Consider the following 19,796-nt stretch of genomic DNA (forward strand, 5'->3'; position numbering starts at 1 on the left):
TTGTTTCAAACTCTTCATAAACGATGAACAACTGATATTTCTTAAGGAATATAATATATAATAATATATACCAAAAGAAGGGTATTGCCAGCTCCAACTTCTGGGTCTTAAGTTTTATTGCCCCAACATTTTTATGGCAACCTTTCGCCGCAACCTCGGAGCTGTCTCCAGTGATAAATCAGCTGCACCGAAAACCCGCGGAAAAAAGTCAGATACTTGCCACAAACTCCCACAAACTCCGACCGCTGCACGACATTTTTTTGTTTTTTTTTTATTATTGGCTGTTTTTGGCGCAGATTTGACCGAGGGCGTCTCGCATAACAATTCATTATCATTAATTATATTTGCACTCAAATTGCACAAACGGAAAAGGAGAGGAAACGAGAAACTGCAACTCCCCGACGAGCTGGACATGAAAAATTGAACAATGTCGATTAAATTGAAAACAATTTTACGCTGCGAAATTTCAATATTTCCCGTCATTTGCCGTTAGCCTCAACGGCCAAAACGGCATTCCCGACCCAAAATTGCATTTTACGGGTGGAAAAGAGAGGCAGAATGTGGCTCATAAAGCATCGGGCATCAAGAGCCGAAATCGGCAACAACAATTTATTGGTCGCATTAACCCCGGCGAACTCTCTCGCTTTCCGGGGGCGGGGGGTCAGTAAGCCAGTCAATCGATGCGAGTTGTGAAAATATCATTTACAGGCAATTTGTAAAAAAGCAACAGCAGCAGCAGCAGCAGCAGCAAATAACTGCAAGCTCAGCGAAATTTGCACGAACCAAAATAAGTAAAAATACTCAGCACAAAGTCACAGAAAAGGAGAAATAGAAAAAATGAACAAACAATAAACAAAAAATACACAAAAAGGAGTTGGGCAGCGGGGCAGCAGGGGCATCTGTGGTCAAGCTGTTAAGTCGGAAATGGGCACAAACGCCGATCCGACGATCGGTCGACAGCAGCAACAAAGCCAGAAATGACGACGACGACAAGGTCTCCAGGCGATAATTGGATCCCTTTCCCAGTCGGCCTCGCAGTTGGGAGGTTTTCCCGACCGGGCTGGAAATTCAAAGCCTTGTTTCTGGTTGAGTGGGAAATTTTCCTGTGGCTCCTTAAAGTATCCGACACATGCCAGCTGCGATAAAAGCCCTAAATGAGGTGGTCTGAAAAATGCTACATACTATTACCCATGACTTTGTAGGTATATTCGTTATTTAATGAGCTTATGCGCAACTGTACTGCCGTGATTTCCATTCAGTTTTAAGCACATTCTTTCGAGTAATTGTAGAACCCTCTTTATTCAAACACCCAGCACATTCTCCACTTACCCGCCTCTATTGTTTCGCTTCTTTTTTGCCGCCCAGCTGAAATTCAATCCAAACGTGCAAAACTCAGATGCGGAACAGACGGAAATTCTGTCAGGTGAGACGCAAATGCAACATTTTCGGCTGCCCTAACAAAAACAAAGGCACCGAAATGCCAACAAAGCTGACATCAAGAGCTTTCACAGAACTCTCGACCGAAAGAAGAGATCTTGATTCGTTAGTTCACGGGAAAAGAACCAGCTCGATGGAGATTTAAGCTGAAACCCTCTTGATTCATTGACGAAACTCAAACGAAAGCGAAAGAGGGAGAAATGCATTCGAAGTGCAATAGAAAGTGAAATGCGTTGGCAAAACAAAACAAAGCAAAACTCTGGCACTCCGCAACGGAAAATCTCCACCAAATGAGCCTCGAGATGCCGACGATATGTGTTATGGACAGGCCCCCTCTCGAAACCCCTCCCAGCCATCACCCCTTTGGCCAGCTCCCATGACCTTGTTCGCAAATTCTGTTGACGTGCATCGAACATGGGTGCCACCATCCACATCCACATGCCCCAAACGAGACGCCATCCTTGGCGCTTTTCCAGCCGAGATAGCCATCAAGAAATATTTGAGATTCACTTTCGGTGCCGGCTACGCGAAGCCAGCAAAATCGACACAGCAAACAGCAAAGCAGTAAAAACAATGCCTGGCAGTTGAGCATTGACAACTCATAGATAAAATGCTTTCCTCAGCTATGACGCGACTTCCAACTGCGACGGCTCTTCTCCTTGCCGCAAAACAATGACCAACTCTGCCACTGCAACTCGAAAGTGGCAACACACGTCGAAAGCAGCCGAGCACAGTCGAATAAAATCAAATCTGAGCCCACACTAAGGTCACTTTCCTACACCCTGCCTACCAACTAAAAGTATTCTTTGCAAAAGATAATAAGTCGCTCAAAATACCAGTTAAAAATACAGTTAAAAATGTAAGGGAAAGGACTCCTTAAAGAACCTCGTCTCATACGATCTGATACACCTCTGTTCAAGTAGTCGATATACCCCCGTGTGTGGCCACAACTTGGGATGTGTGGGCTGCAACTATGGGGCAGCCAAGACTGGAATGAAATGCCGCAGATTCGATTTTGATAAAATGCCAGCCACATGTCGGGAGCTCGGTGAGGAAGGAAAAAGTGAGAATCGGCGTAATGAGTGAATCGCCTGACGATAAATCTTCCAAACTAACTTTTGCCATTGCAGTTGCCACTGCAGTTGCAGCAAGCAAACAGAGGAAGCAGAGGAAACGAGAGTAAACAGGCGAAATAGGCGCAGTCGAAGGGGAAAATCGGGTAAGAGTGTGTAATGGGTAATATACGCCGTGCGTAAGAGCCACATGTGCACATCTATATGGCAGTTTGGTGGCCGACTGGCGATAATTGGGCCAAAACGAATGCTTCGGACAGCGGCAGGTCGGCTGGATAATTGATATGTTTACAGCTCCATTTTATTCGCAACTCAATTAGGCCCGCTTCCAGCTGCGACAGGCCATAAACCGAGGAAGACAATCTAACAATTAGAGTCTCGATTTGTATCCATTTCGGTTCGGATCACTTTCGTTTTCCATTTCCATTTCGATTGGAAGTGTGAAAGGTTCACAGCGAACTGGTGATTTACAGGTGCTCTTATTTGAGTTCGTTGTGACTGCTTTTGGTCGGGGGTTAATGAAATCAAAGTGATCTTCAACTTGCAGATACGATTGCTCGATGGCTTCGTTTATGCGATCAGCCAACGACAAGTTGAAGAGATCTTGCTTCAGGAGATAAGATCAAATGGGCCAAGATGTCTGCGATAGATCAGTGACAACTAAATGGCAGTTGTGGAAGAGCTGAAGATAATGTCGTGTTGGGAGCATAAAAAGTGAGCTTAGCTCGTAGTGCCTAATGGCCTTCTTTGGCTGGGAACTGCTTATATAAGTTTGATATAGCTTGCAAATGTGCCCTAACCCGCGGCAAGTAACTTCTGTATTAGGCACTAATGGTTTCTACAATTACCCCTCTTTTGACAGTTTAATAAGATGGTATTAAAGTGCTTGTAGTTTACTTAAGGCACCTAATACAAATCAACCACAACTTAGCCTTGCCATACGAGCCCAATCTTTTAATTTTTTTGTTGCCCCAATTTGCCTTTAATTGGCCAACGAGAATTGCTCAATATCAAGTTTTTCCTTTATTTTTAGGTCGCCTGGGTTCGATTATGTAAAGTCCTCGCAGATGAAAAACAAGCCGATATGAGTGGCCGCTCGTTTGACAGACTAACTGACTGACTGCCTCAACTGAAGCCAGGCATACTCGAGTATTCAGTGTACAGCGTACATATGACTCGATGGGCGGAGGCGGGGGCACCCTAGATATAGTGGCTTATAGAGACGGGAAAAAAAACAGCGACTTTGCGCAGAGCAATTAAAAAGGCATCAACACACTGCACACAAAAAGTATGCAGAAACAAGTTCCCTACGCGCGACATGGACGCCAAGGCCCACTGAAATTGGAATACTTGTTGGAATCTGCTGGCGAGGATCACAGGAGTCGCAGCTGGAGCTGGAGCTGGAGCTGAAGCTGGAAAAGCCGTATCCAAAGCGTGTCCCCGGCATCTGGAAAATGTTCGTTAATTGCACAAAATAAAACTCTGGCATTGTCACAGCTCGGGACTTTTACTTCGGCAGGCTTTGGCAAACAAACATTGGACTTCCTGTGCCTCATCAAAACCGAGAGACATGCAACATGGAATCGGCTTTTGTTGTCCCGGTTGGTTTTCCTCTAATGATTAATTGACTTTTGCACCCAAAACACGTTCGATCTTTGTTTGATCTTTGCTTCCTTTGGCGGCCAACTCGCCAGCTCCTGGCTGCTCCTCTCAAGTCATTTTTCGCCGTCTTTATTCAATTGGAAAATTGCTCTTTTAATTTCCACCGACATTTCAGGCGGATCGTGTTTGGTATAAATAGTTATGCATTTTCCCAAATGTGCATCTGTGCAACCGTTTTTGGGCGAGCGATGGCAACGTGAGTGAAATTCGATGTCAGCTCTTCAACTCCTTCTAACTGATCCCACAAATGGATCACATGGCGGCTGATATTTGATAGTTATTGTAAGGCTGTTTTATGATTGTCTACATTTTCACTCCGCGTGTCACGAAGCCACCTCCTGGCGAACTCACTTAGCTCATGGTTTATGACGTTTATCACGGAGTCCGGGACTCAAGAGCTGGAAGCCAAAAGAGTCATGTGTGTGGCTGGGTTTTGTTTGCCTCGACTGCAGTCGTTTGTTTCGGCTCGTTCGTGTGATTAATTTATTGTTCAATACAATTGCGTATGAATTATTGAGATAGCGTCAGAAAATGACATGCAACGGCCGCCGACGTCGCCGCCTCAGGTGTCTTACAAAATCCCCCGACCCGACCACTCTCCCCTCCTCTCCTATCCTCAGCGGATCTCATTGTCTGATGATCTCAAGGCTGGGAAAAGCAAACGCAATTCGACGCTCTCTGTTTGTACGTGCCCGCCGAAATATTAAAAGAAAGAAACAAAAGCACCGAAAAGCCCCGAAAAGCGCATTTCATAAATGCATCTAGCAGATACTAGATACTCGAACAAGGAGTTCGCATTGTGTGTGCTTTTCCATATCGCACTCGGCACTTTCACATTGGGTGAAACCAATGGCCGAAAGTGTAACTCTCAGCGGTTAATCATGGGGGTTAAGGTTACCTTTTCTTCACCGAGTCGCAGCCTGAACTTGAGATGGCGTTCACGTGATTAGTACGGTGAAATCGCTTCGAATGAACTATATTTGGGTCAGGTGGATGCAGGTGTCCCACCCCCACAGAAAACTTCTTTCGGCACAACAGCTGCACAAATATACTCCACTGCCATTCAGGGCTCTGCTCACGTGTGTATGTCCTTCCTGAATGTCAATGTTGGCCAAGACCCCCCTTTTGGAATTAGGGTTTCGTTTGTGAACTCTCCTTTTTATGGATCTCTGACATGCGAACTATGTGAACTTTTACACTGTGGAACTGAGTGTGTTTCTCACTTTAAGTTCTTGCTACACTTAAATGGTGATCCTACAAAAGGTTTTCCCTGAGTTTTGACCTATTGGTTTGAAGATTTTGTTTTATCCTTAACATAAAAATGCAGGACTCATACTAAAAACCAGAAGTGTATCCGAAAAGGGTATCTTAAGCGCTGACTGCTCCTCTGTGCACAGTTCGTTCTGTGAAATTCGCGGCCATCGCGTGTTTGAGCCAAGTTTAAAAAACGAAAACACGAAAAAGAAGCCGGCGGCAGCGACTTTTGTTTTGCAGTATTGTTACTGCTGTTTGTACGTTTCTTACCCCTTGAAATTAGCCGGTTAAAGGTGGTGGGCAGACGTTGAATTTTAATTAGCAGCACTTGTGTCTGGCCGCAGCAGTGGGCGTGGCCCGCCCATAAATACTGTAAATACGAATGTGAGCGAAAATTTAACACATTTCTAAAGCACAAGCGACGGCGGCGTGTTCGAAGAGACCTTTTATAATTACGGAAAAAATTAAACCCCCCCTTATTGACGGTTTTTGCATTTTGCAATGGGCGGACCAACGTTCAACGACCTGCCGCCAGGTGGAGCCTCAGACAGTGTCTTTTCTTCGCTTTTCGTGCGATTTGCATTGTTAATTTTGCATTTTTGGTTTATGTTTCTTTGGCTTCCAATGGTAATTAAATAGCCATAAATCAGACAACCGCAGCGAAATTGAACAGCAAACCGTTTGGCATGCGAGGGCGGCTTTCGATTGAAAGTATTTCAAATTGCACTTAATGACACTTGTACGAAGTAAAAATAAATTGGATGATGCGGTGGAAAGCGTTTGCAAGTTTTTACTACAAAATTGGTGAAACTCGAATTAAATTGTACATTTCGCATTCCAGTTAAAAGTAACTCACTCTTTGTTAAGGAAAACACATTCCGTGCTAAATTTTCCCTCCCAAGAAAAAATTATGAAAATGTGACATGTCGCTGAGCAAACAACTCTCCAAATGCCGTTCCCCAAATCCAACGCCGCAATTGGCACTGCCCAGTCATTTGCATCGCGCTTTTTGGCCCCGGGACTCGACAGTCTCCATTAAGAATGCAATTTGCAAAAGATCCCCAGCAACCACCGCCAATCTGCAGCACCAAAAAGTGAGTGAGTAGCCGCAGGTTCCGTTCCTGTGCGGAAAGCCACTTGACAAGTTGTTTTATTAATTTGTCAAGAGTTTTTGGGCTGATGGGTGAAATTCGCGGCCCCAGAGGAGGCGATGAGAAGACAGCAGGTGAAAATTAGAGAATCACCAAGAAGATGAAGCTGGCGGAGGGAAAAGCGACAAAAATTCGCTGCAAAAGTAAGTCAAATTGTGCGTATGCAAAGAGCTTAAAGTACCAGGTTTTCTCTCGGCTTTCTTCACTTTTCCATTAGCCTAAATCTGTTTCGTTATTTATTGTTTAATTAACTTTTTCTTCTCAACTAAAAAGGTGGTCTTAATAAGATAAATAATATTAGAAATTGACATTTCAATAAAAAAAAAGGCGTATTCATTTGGGAAAGGTCACACTTTTTCCAAGTTTAAGGTTGTGTATGTCCCATGTTAATATATTTGTGAGCTTGGTAACACTTTTCATAAACTGGCGCCAAAGGCTGTTGAGTGTGGGCCTTTCCTTGGCTGCGAAATTACATGTGATAAATTTCTTACCGCTCGCCGAATGAAATGCAAATCTCTCATTTGTATTTCCAAGGCGGACAGGACAAGGAGACGACCGCTGTCCGCTGGCCAGTGACAGTAGCCATCGCCGGGCCGCCCACTGCATCCTCCCCTGATGCAGTTGCAACTTGCTACATTGCATGCTGCTTCTGTTTCCACGCCGGCGACAAGTGAATGTTGCCGCAGAGGAGGAGACACACCAAACACCCGCATTGATTTTTGGCCCCGACTTTTACGCCATCAACTAGAGTTTGATTCCGATTGCAAAGTGCAACTCCCACCTGCTCTTTGCCGCGAGTCTGGCGTTTTCGTTTTCGTTTTCATTTTCATTTCCATTTCATCTCCATTCCATTGCATTGGACTCTCTCTGCGGACGGGCGGCTTTAATGAGTTGATTTCTGTCTCGTTTGGAAAATTGCAGTCGCCGTCTGGGGCTCAAACTGCAAGGTGAAAAGTCCGCCGTTGTTTGAGGAGGTTAGGTTAATGCTGATGTTAATGACGTTTTTAAGCGACATGACGTGATGCTGCGACCGTTGCTAGTTGCAGTTGCTGGTTGCAGGCTGAGATTGCTGATGTAGCTGCCGCTACTGTAAGGCAATTTTAATTAATTTAACTGATTGATTCGATGGCAGACCCTCAGACGGACCACTGACAAATGACTAACGTGGCTGCAGATTATCGCCAGCGATAGACAATCCAATCAATAAGATACTTTGAACTCAGCTAATTTCCTAGCCAACTTTGCATTTGGCGTTTAGCAATGGAAATAAAACTGTTAGTCTTTGGGATTAATAAAAAGCAACTGCCTTCTTATCATATCGTTTTTTATCATTACCTTAAGTAAACAAATCTTGGGAGAAAGGCAGAGTGCAGACAAAGTTTAATCAATTTTGTTTGAATATGCAAACAGGATACCCATCACCACCGCTCGTAAGTTTTACTGGGCATGAGAAAACTTTAATGGTTTCATATGACGCTTGGCTCACTGATTGGTGTATTCCTTCCTGGAAAATGCATTAAAGCAAAGTCAGAGCCATTGGTCCCGGTCCCAGTTCCATCCCTTCTCCTTTTTATATCAATGTCATGAGCTGACAGCTGGCAAAAGTCTCTTCCCTCCCGCCGCCTTGGAAAACAAAATGCATTGTCAGAGAGTGTCGACTAATTTTTATTGATTTTGGCTTTGCATGCACTTGTTTGGAGCAACTTGAATAAAACATGAATGCTTTTCCCTTTGCCCACTTCAACGGCCGTTGGTTGAGGGATAAACATGGAAAATCCACGCCATTTATTGCCATGGTAAATGGAAAATATTGTTGAAAGACGAGTTTAGAACCATGAACTTGATCCCCTTTCCCCCGTTTTTCTCCTTCCCCAATCGCCGATATGATCCACCTCTCTTCTTCTTGACTGGGGGAAAATCTACTCGAAACTAATTATACGCTTTAATATGGAGGGGGCGTGTTTTTCCACCCCATTCCCCCCCGATTTTTCCTGCACCATTAGTCAGCTGTTTTGGGCGGGTAAATGCAGTCATGGATACGATTTTCCTTTTCTGCTTTTCTCGCCGCTATTATGAGTACTTGAAATGCAGTGCGAATGCACTTATCATCTCTGTTTTTCTAACGGTTCCATAAAATGGAACGGCGGGCGGGAAAAGTGGGAGTGGCAGCCTGCAAACACCACCAGCATTCAATTAGAACTCGATTCTTGATCGATAAACGCGGAGTAGGAGGTGCGACCATGGCAGAACTTTAATTACTTAATTTCGAAAATCAATTTGAGGTGCGGCCTGAAGGAAAACCTAATGACTCCATTTGGTGTTGAGAAAATGACCTGGTATATTGATGGCATATTTAATGGCTGCTTAATTTTGACACTGAAAGTTATGTTCTTTTTCAGTTCAACTATTTAGAGCAGATATTCTTTCTTATAAAGGTGTATTTGAAGTGTATGAATTTATTCTCCCCTTTTAATTATTTATGTGCTCCCCACACAGTACACTTTTTTATCAGTTAGCTCACATAATTTATTCAGGGAAAGATTTCCCGCTCACGAACAGAAATCCACCTCAAAGCCACAAACTGGAAGTGCTAATGATGCAACGAATCTTTTTCGCTCGATCTCCGCGATGGGATCACGATAAACTTATCAAAATTCATTTGTCTTACGTGTTTCTCTAATTAATTGTAAGCCCGGCCAACCTTTGCTGCCCCAAAATTATTTATAATGCCCGAGGGCTGCCACATTTTTAAGACCCGAACCCTTTTGCGCTCCATTTCGCAGCGGATTGAGTAAGCCGGTATGGTGTTGGTGTTAACTGGGTCAATTGGAAAGTCGGTTCATTATCTGAGGGGCTCTTATTTTTCGGTTTGCTCGTATCTGCGATCGGAAAGTGCGTGCCGGCAGGTTGAGTCAAGTGTAGTGGAGTGTTGGACTCAACTTGTGGGCAGACAGGTACGAGTTAAATGCGTTCCGGGGGAGGAGAAAACCCAGTCAGGTTGATGAATGGACTTGGTTTACTTGAGAACTGGTTGCAGGTTGCCATTGGCAGAGGGGCAGAAGGAAAACCGATTTCGTTCTGGGTGTGAACAGAGTTCCACAAAATTGAATTATACACCAGAACTCGAAACGCGAAAGTTTCCTGCAAATTCAACGAAGCTGACAGTAATAAAAAATAATTAAGGAACAGTTTTCTTCAAGCTATGTAATGTGAATTTCTCTGGATATGTTCTTCGAAACATTATGCATATATATTACAATAATTATTGAGGGATACACATGCATACTCAGGCAACAGCAGTTACATTTACACCATATTTATACACTTAACAATATTTCCATTCATACTATGCCATCTTCACTATCTTCACTGCTTGTTACAAAGCAGTCACAAAAAAACTATTTTCTGTTCCGTCTCGAACGACTCAAAGCCAAACCCATTAAAGTCATAGTACAGCGATTTGAGAGCTTGACTTTGGTCAAACGACAACCATCCGAGTTGAGCCAGACCTCATAGGAAAATATTTCAATTTTTAATGCTAATTGCGTGCCAAGAGCATTGGACAGCCAAAGCGGAACGACCCTGAGTGGAACCCATGGGTTTCATATCGAATATCGAATATTGATTGAGTTGGGAGTCTTGGCCTGCAGTTGAGTAAATTATATGTGAAATGGAGGCTTATGGAGAGAATTCGAGGCGCGACTTGGCATTAAGTAAACTACATTAAAATTATTTGCACGCAACACAGTACAACTGTGCTCTGCAAAATAATGGCGAGTTCAAATGAAATACATTTCAACAACACTAGTTATAGATAGCAATTATACCAGCAAGATACCAAAATAGATTTTCATAGATATAGATAGATTTTTAAATGGCACTTCAAGCTTCAATGGCAATCAAGCAAGGGGCAACATTGGAGTGCAACATTTAGTTGCGTGCCGAGTGCAGGAGGAAAGCTGCGGGGAAAAGCGGGGGCGTGCGTGCCACTGCTCAATGAGAAGATACAGAATAGCAGACGGACAGACCCCTTATGGAGTGCCCAAACATAAATACAAATTTAACAAAGTTGTGACAGTTGAGAAACGGAAAGCGCAGTGGCCATTGACGAAGGCGATTGTAGAGGGGTTTTTGGGGGGAGACTCTATGAGTGCCACAAGTGACCATTAAAAGCAATTGAGGCGCCACAACAAATAAACTAAAAGTACAAAAAAAAGTAGCATGAGTGAAGCCACCGCTTGATGTCTCCATTAAGGCAGCGAAGTCTGCGTGGGTTTTTCCTCATCAACGAATTTTCCAAAAACGGACAGTGCAAACCCTGCAGCTTAAGGTTAAAGGCTCACACAATTTGCCCACCTTCGGCTCCCCGCGGATTTGCATCCTGGGATTTTTCCCATAGCCGCTGGCCGCCAAAAGGAAATTAATTTATATGAAAAACAATTTTCTACGCTGGCCAAGTTTTGTTTTTGGGGCCATGGGAAGCAGGAAAAGCAGCATTGCGTGGAGTTTTTCTACTCGCTATTTTCCTACTTTTTTCCCGCATTTTTTTTTAATGTTTCACGATGCACATTGTTTGCCAACAATGATGTTGCTGGCGGCTCGTGTTAAGTTTTTATAATGAATTTGTTTGCTGCTTCTTAATGTTCAATTTAATATTGTTTTCGCTGTCTTTTTGCTATTATTGCAAACTGGTTTGAGCCTAATTGAGACATAACTGTTGTTTTCAATGCACTTAACATTTTCCTTGGGAATTATGTCAGTTGGGAAAATCGGGGGAGTGGCCTGGATTGCTTTGCAGTTTCTTCCTTGTGTTGTTTAGATGTTACCAACAACACAGCACGCACAATACGGCTATAGAAAAGGGGAGTTGGAAAAGTGGGCGGGGAGTGGTCGGTGAGGGTGTGGTAGTGCAGCAGTAATGGGAACCAGGGAGCATTGCACAAAAATGCATTAATTTTTTCAGCATTGTTTGTTAATATGAGAAGTGATTTGCTTGAGTTTAAACAGGGTCGAAAACTCACCATATAACTAATTCAATAAATAAATTAAATTCTTGAGTGAATTATACTACACTTTTAGAAACCCAAAGCACTCACTTCTTGTACATTCAGCAGCATAATCCAATTAGTCACCGTCCTGTGGAACCAGTTTCTGTGAACTTCTCTGATAAATTCCCCATTAATCTTTTGAGCAATTCCTATATAAGAACGCACCCGTTTCTTATCCGACGACATGCACAATGTTTTGAGAACTGTACTTCAGGCTTTCACACAACATATATATGTTTGTACATATATGCGGGTTGTGATAATCTTATTTATTCCCACTCGTTTGCTTTAATTACGCTGAATTGTGAGCTGTCAACATATCAAATGTTTCCTTCCATTCGTTTATTTTTAAAGTTGCTTGCTTTTGGTTCTCCTTTTGGATTGAACACGACAAATTCAAAGTTCTGACATCATGCGCAGTTCGCAGATAGGTTCCCAGGGTTCCAATTAAATTCAGGGAGTGCCCTCAATCCCGCTGCTCAATGCCCAAACAAACTCCACTCGAAAAATCATATTAAATTGTATTAGAAAATTTATTGCATTTAACCTGCAACGTATTTGGGGCAAAAGGGGAGAGCAAACCACGCACAGGAAAACAAGCCGGCTAAAACACACCTACAAACGAGGCTTAAAGGGGTTTCGGGGGATTTTTGGGGTTTTCGGGCTTGAAAAATCGCAGGAGAGCTGGCAGAAATGTCAAATTGGCAGACAAAACAGTTACCAAATTTGAATGGCAGCGCGGGAGGGGGCGGGCAAATGATTGAATGAGCGACTGACTGAATGAATGCATGATTGAGTGAGTGTCTGCCTATCCTCCTCTCCTTCAATGAGCCCCCATAGATGCAAATGCTTTCAAGTCGTTCGCCAATGCAATTGCAATTGGCAAACAAGGAAGCAAAACGAGCTGCTGTCAATTCAAAATGATCCGCACAGACAGTAAAAATAAAAAAACAAATTTTCCAGGCGTTGCAAGGAGAGGGCCTATTGCCGGCAAGAAGCAGAATCCTCTGCCGCCCTGGCGACGCCACAAAAATGAAAGACAAGGAAGTCGTGGCTGCAACACCGAAAATGTGAATACCCTCTTAAGCAGAAGATAGGCATCCATTGATAAGGTTAAATAGAACTGCATATCTTTGATTAGGGATATATATTTATTCCTGCCTAACAAACGTATGATATTGCTTTGGTACGAATCCAAACGAGCCTTTCATAGGGTATTCAAGGCAAACACGAATACTGCAAGAAATAAATGAAAATGCAAATGGGAAGCCACAGTCGGGGAAAAGTGGGAAAACTCTTCGATTCGCAAATGGCGTTGAATTTGTTCAGGTGGCCCAACTCAGACTGTCTGCTTGGGTTTGGTCTGGCGGTGTGGCTCAGTGGGTCATCGAACTATCCACGGACCACACCTCATCCAAACCCTTTGGGCTTGACCCACCGACTTTGATAAACGATTCGAGGCGATTTCATAACTGACCCTGACACGCCCCCAGAAAGAGAGCGAAACAACCTTAATGATCTCTAATTAATTTGATTCAGATTACCTTTTGGAGCTATTTTCTGTTTGATAAATTGTCGAGATCAGTTTGTCTAATGGGGGATGAGTGAAGGAATTTGTAAAGAATGTTGCAACCGCCCAAGCAAACATAAGCACAACTACCTTTAAATATGAAAACATTTTTACAGATCTCGGAAGACATGATGATATGATTTCAGATATGATTTTCTGATTTCACACTGATTCCCCTGAGTTCGCTGTCACGTGAAAGTTCAATCTGTGCTGGATAGAGTTCATTTGATTTCATTTACAAATATACTAGCAAACGGGATAGTCAAACTCCATTTTTAAAGACAACTACAAAAACCTCACTTTCCATGGGAAGCAGTACCTCTTTAGAAAGAGCGTCTTGTTGTCCTAAGGCTGAAGTTGTAAACTCCATAACTCGACTTATCCTAATCGGATTTTGAAGTGGCATACCTCTAAATGTTTCTGGCGCAATTCTCTAAAAATCTGCATTCAAATTTTTAAATTTATTTTTTTTAAAATTTTTTTGTAATTTATAATGATTAAGTGAAATGTGTCTGTATTTTCACATTTCACGACAAATGAACGTTGGGGGCGAAAACTAAGCAGCAGGCCATGCTGGTCCTCGCATCCTGCCACTTAGTTGAAAATGCGCAGCTACTGGAAAAATCTTTGGCGAGTACTGGACTCCCTCACCGACCCACCAAAAAGATCAAAGGACGAGGTCTTCTCTAGCGATTCCCGAAGTCGTTTGAGCCTGCTTACCCATTTAAGTCTGCGAAGCGATCGACGAGGTCCCCGATTTGTGATTCCACCTGCAAGTCGCCATGTGACTTTCTCGCCCAGCACTTTAGAGCACCTGGACACCCGAGAGGCGGTAAGGCAGGCGGAAACATCGGCCTTCCAGAATTTCGTGCGCGAGATGTACGAGGGCTACTACCAACTCTTACTCTCACAAGAGAGAGAACTATACGGTTTACAGCCAGAACAACAGCTGGCCAACCGAAGGCTGGGGCTCAAGGACCTCGTGAGACTGCAGAGAGTGGCCAGTGATCTGTGGAAACGAATGGACAGGGAGCGAAAGCAGCATTACAAGAATCTGGCCTTGATGGGACTTCATCGCCGATGCTTACGACTGCCCCCCGATCCGCATCGCATACCCCCACACCTCAAAGTATCATCCAAGAAGTCGAGGAATTATAGATATCCTTACTTATATCCCTGAACTAAATTATGTGCGGGTTTTTCGGATTATTAAATAATGTTCAAATGATAACAAGCCTCTACACTGGTGGTCATATTTATTGCACAACTTCCGAGCTAACCTTTGAAAATTTCAATCAATCCGAAGCTATTTGGTTAGGCAATGCTTCCTACACGCCGTACATGGATTAAGACTGTCCGCATCTGCATACGATTAGCATACGGATTACTTTGTCCATATCCGGCCTACGTGTGCATAATTAGACGCAATCTAATCCGCCTGCGCGGAAATGCAAAGGGAAATCATTCCACTGACCGGGAAATCAGCGGTCGTCGTTTAGGAAATAGTTAACGATTTAAATGGTGAAATGCCAAGTGTTTCTGCTTACGTCATATTATTCCATCAAAAATGAATATGTTTTATTCTCAACTCACCTGTAAAGAAGGAAGTATAAGAGATTAATATTAAACGTAAATAGGGAAGTTTTAAAAATATTCCGAATATTCTTACAAAGTTATAAAAAGAATGATACTTTATCTTGACGAATTAGATATGCCTCTCTAAAAACCTTCTTAATCGACTAAATAACTTCATCAGCCCAACACAACCTATAAATAAACATGATTTCCCCTAGGAATTCGCCATCCCAACTCGCTTCCCCGAATCCTCACACATGTATCCGCACCCAAAACGAGGCCAAAAGCAAAGACCAAATCGAAACCACTGCACATTGAGGCAACTCCCAGCTCTTGGAGAATTTAATTGCATTTTCTGGGCGAGATCGGTGGGCGGGGTGGCGATCAGGGGGCGTGGCAAAGAGCACATTTGTTCACACATTTCGACGAAGAGAAGGCGCCACTCGCGTTCGTGTGACATTTTTGTGACATTTTGAATGGTGAATTTGTTATTTCCACCCGATACACATAAATTTAAAGGGGTCAGCTATGTGTTGTTACACCAAGATGAAAAAAGCAAAAGTTCTCCACATAAATCGCTTCCTTATCGGGCCTTTTTTCTCTGTTTTCTGTTTTCCCCACTGTTTCGGTAACCCAAAATCCCCATTCGAGGACCCCGCCCTGGTGTCCTACTTATGCAACCGATGCTTTCCAAAAAAATTGAGAAACAAGTGATTTCAAAAAGACCGCAGGCTAAGGGCCTGACCGATGATTTCGATGAACAACCGAGCGACCGATCGGTGGATCGATGGATCCATTGGCTTTCCCCTCCTTTCAGATACCTGCCTAGATAGATATTTGCATTGGCCCGGAGCTGAAAACGAACATTTGCTTTAACGATAATGAGCTCCTGCCCCTGCACTCGACCAACATTTCCACGTTTTATGACAGCGGCCAAGCAATTAGTGCTTGCCATTTATGGCTCACACGATCTCAAGGAGAAAATGTTGGGGAAAATCTGAGAAAATCTGGGAAAACCTCACAGAAACCGTTACGTAATCTACTAGATAAAGCTCAGAATTTATGCCTTAGTCGCTAATCATGGGTTGCGCGCGATGACGACGCACTCTTCAGCTACTAACTATATGGAATGGATCATGTGCTAAGTGATCGTCATTATCCCGGCTAAGCCATCTGGATTCTGTGACAAGTGCAGGTAATTGAGTATCGCCTCCAGGGAGGAGCACAGAGTACTCTGCGTTGATGGCTTGGCTTCGGCTTTGGCTTTGGATTTGGTCTGGGGAAAGGGGAAAAGTCCAAGAACGAGTGAAAGATGGGGCGATAACTTGCAGCAGGTTTATGTTCTTGCGCGTCGAGAATTGCAACTGCGATGGGGACAGCCTGCAAATGTGAAAGTAAACTTGAGTTGGTGCTAGAGTGCAGTAGTTGCTTGTGAGTTTAGGAATTCAAATGCTGTTAAATATTTACTGCTCTTTTAGTAATCTGACACTAGGACTTATTAAAATGTTTATTATGTGGGTTTTCAACCACTATTGAAATAAAATGAACATTTCATTTGAGCACGCCTATAATTACAAATAACTACCACTTAGATTCCATCCGTTCTCCAAGAATATCCAAGAATACCAGAGAATGGGCCAAACCAATGCGACACGTTTAAGTGCAGAAGTCGGCTGATGGATTGATGTGGCTTCACGTGTGTCAGCGGTTAAGGCGGCACCACCGAAACCACAAGATACGAACTAAAACAGCTCCACACACTCGAGTGCAGATACAAATACTCAGATACGAGTGCAAAGAGAACTGCGAGTTGGGGCAAATGTTCTGTGGATGAGTCACCACCCAGTTCGAAACTAGTCATACCCTGGATTGCTCCTGCCCCTCAGCCACTCGCCACTCACCACTCCCCTCCCCCTTCTAAACGTCACCCTCTCTGAATGAGCACGAAATTGTTAAAACCACATTGAAAACAGCAGAATACACAGTAAAAGAAATATGTGTGCCATAAGAACTCGATCAAATGTATTACTCACTTCATATAAATGAATAATAATGATGTTGCTGTGATGTTGCATATTGTTTCACTACTTTTTGTCAATAAATATTATACGTATTATTTTCACAGCAATAATCGAGTGTTTTTCGAAGTGCACATGCACAAGAAGAAAACGAAGGAAAGAGCATAAGAATGCAAGGAAATGGGGAGGAGTTGGGGGCTGGCTTTGCGCAAGGGGGACGTGCGGAGCGTCCCTGAAAAATATCGATTTCGCTTGGCTTATGGACTTCCTCTTCTCAGTTGCTCAATTCCTCAGTTTCGCAGTTTCTCCGCATCTCAGTGTGTTGGTTTTTGTTGTGCTTGTCGCCTGCTAAGAAGGCATTCACCTCATTTCCCTCGGTGGTCAGAAAAATGCAAAAAACTAAAAAAATGCTCAGAGGATCATTGCATAATGCCCACTTTTGTACGAGTGTGCGTGCGCAGCAGCTTATCTTCCCTCCGATTTTTAAACAAAGGAGCTTTGGTTCAAATGAATGGAATGCTACTTTTTAAGAATTGCACTTTATTACCCCTTAAAATTGCATCTAATAAGTCTTAAGACTGCAATGCTTCAAATCCTTATGAATTTATATTAAAAAGCAAATATTTTTAGGAATTTATTAAAATAGTATAGAGTATGTTAAACAGCATTTTGAATGCATCCTTCTTTTCTCGATTAACTTTCTTTTCTTGCATGAACCAATAAAAACATTATTTCCCTGCGAATTTATGATCCCATCTGATTGTGCCAATTGATCTCGGGTTGAGATCCGCAGATCGCGTTACATGCGAAGTAATTTCTCATTTATTTTTTGTTTACTGGGCCAAGTAATTTCTGAGCAAACGAAAACTGCCAAAAATCGGTAATAAACTGTGCGCCTTTCAGCTTCGTAAGTTCTTTTCTTGGTTCTTTTTTAAAGGTTTTTAGGTTTCGTAGGTTCCCCTGCTTATCGCCAAAGTGTTTCTTTAATGAGTTTTGTCGCTGTTCTCTTTTTTCTTCATCGCAATTGGCCGACTGTAAATTAATGTCACCGAAATGGCAGCCAAACCAATTTGCCAGAGGTGAGGAAACCGCATGGAGGGAAAACCAGCGACAAGACCGGGCCAAAACCGCTTGTTGAGCCTCTGACGGATTTCATTTCCCTGCCCCGCGCGTCAATTCGTCAATTGTCAACATTTGTCAGTCCTAATACGTTTTGCGAATGTTTAGCAAAAGCTCAATTTATGCTCATGTTTCTGTGGGGTCTGCGAGTACCGAATACCGAATGGGAATGGGAAATGGAGGTTAAGTGGAGGTTTACTGCTTCGGTTTCAGTTGGGTTGGGCCTTTGGAGCCATGGGGAGATTTATGCTCGCCTTGGGTTACTTGGGAAAATTATGAGAAAACATTTTGATAAAGTCCAGAAAGGTTGCGAGGTATGCAACTTGTTATTTAATAGTCATAAACTAATTTTATTACCTAACTCAATGTCGTTTCTATCCTATACCGCGAATAACAACATCGTAAGTCGGGAAGAAAGTCAGTTTGAGGCGAGTAATTGAATTGAGTCTCAGGATAGCTAAATTAGCCTGTTAGACACAAGTCGATGAACCACTTTATTCTACATTCTGTAATGGGCTTAACGGCCCTTTACAGCCCTCCCACTCAACCACTCCAATCATCTCGTTTCTGTTCGCCCCTATTACGACCCATCAGCAATTTTCAATTTACTTTTCAGCTAAATCGAACCAGACAAGCACTGAAAGCTGGCCATTATCTCGGCTTAGCACTATCCGAGCTAGGCCAAAAGCACGGCTCTTGACCAAAACAAGATGGACTGCCTCATTTGCTGGATTTATGGACTGCGAATGGACCGAAGACTCATTGTCCTGCCCTGGGGCTCCTCGAGCGCCATGAAATATGAACGTGGAACCGAGGGACAGGTGACCAGCCGGCCAAGGCAACTCGGATAGACACCCCTTCCTAGAGCCACATTCGCACGTCTGTGCAATTTGCGGCATGCAGCAAACTTTCACATGGCCGCGCAGGCAAATTAACAGGCCCCAAAATAAAAGTATAAATAAATCCGCTCCAAAATGTGCCCCACTAAGAGAAACACCCACCAAGTGCGGGCTGCGGCGAAATCAAGTCGCCTGCAAAATTCAAATGAAAGTGAACTGAACTCAACTGAAGTGAAGTGAAGAATTGATGGACACCGTGTTACCTTTCCCAGTACCCAGTAACCAGCACTGCGACTGCTCATGTGTGTGGGCGCGGCCATTCCAATCCACACACACTCCTTACCTCACATGACAAATGCCGCGGAAGGCTCCAGCTCAAGGCTCCCCCACCCAAGACTAAAGAGCTCGCCAATTTAATTTATGAGCCTAGCGATCTCCTTGCGATGACTATCGCCCGACGAAGCGTAACGCCCTCCTGAAATCCGGCGGCGGTTCCAAAGCGGTTAGCGGTTAGCGGTGAACAGGGCCCCACTGATGCCATTAGTCAGAGATGGGAGAGCATCTAGATGAAGCATATTATTATCATAAATATACGATCACCAATTCGAACTCAAACATTCCCTTTCAATAGCTCTGAATCTTTTATAAGCTTTAGGCTGGGAATATGTGCCTCTCGTGTCACGCGACCATCTCCAAGCCCGAAACTGTAGCACATTCATCGAATGCTCAGCAAGCGCGATTTCCGATGAGCACACTCTCCACCCGACGCCACACATGAGCAGGAGGAAGTCAAGCTGGGTGGGAGGAGCTGGCAGTGTGAGCAGGGGAGGATCGGATCGGATTGGATGGGATCGGAGGAGGAGGCGGAGGCGGTTGGCACCCGTTTGGGGAGCAGGCTAAAGGATCGCTGGTTCATTTCGTTATCCGCCATCCGATTTGCTTAATTGCATAAATTTTTATTTGCCATGGCCGATCAGGCATTGCGATATGCAAATCGCGATCTCCGCTAGTCCACAGGAAAATCGCGAGAAGAGTGGTGATGGACGAGGC

The 19,796-nt window shown here is 43.6% G+C and overlaps 2 protein-coding genes across 4 annotated transcripts in view; one reads left to right on the top strand and one right to left on the bottom strand.

The window, feature by feature from the left end:
- LOC6545162 overlaps positions 1 to 19,796 on the bottom strand; it is a 115,241-nt gene that overhangs the window by 89,062 nt on the left and 6,383 nt on the right. The window lies entirely within an intron of this gene.
- On the top strand, positions 13,693 to 14,428 carry LOC6545234. The gene has a single exon (XM_001970990.3). It carries the CDS (start codon positions 13,800 to 13,802, stop codon positions 14,373 to 14,375), a length of 576 nt encoding a protein of 191 aa, XP_001971026.1. The 5' UTR covers positions 13,693 to 13,799; the 3' UTR covers positions 14,376 to 14,428.

This window comes from Drosophila erecta, unplaced genomic scaffold (genome assembly GCF_003286155.1).
Source record: "Drosophila erecta strain 14021-0224.00,06,07 unplaced genomic scaffold, DereRS2 tig00000021-arrow-pilon, whole genome shotgun sequence".
Taxonomy (NCBI): domain Eukaryota; kingdom Metazoa; phylum Arthropoda; class Insecta; order Diptera; family Drosophilidae; genus Drosophila; species Drosophila erecta.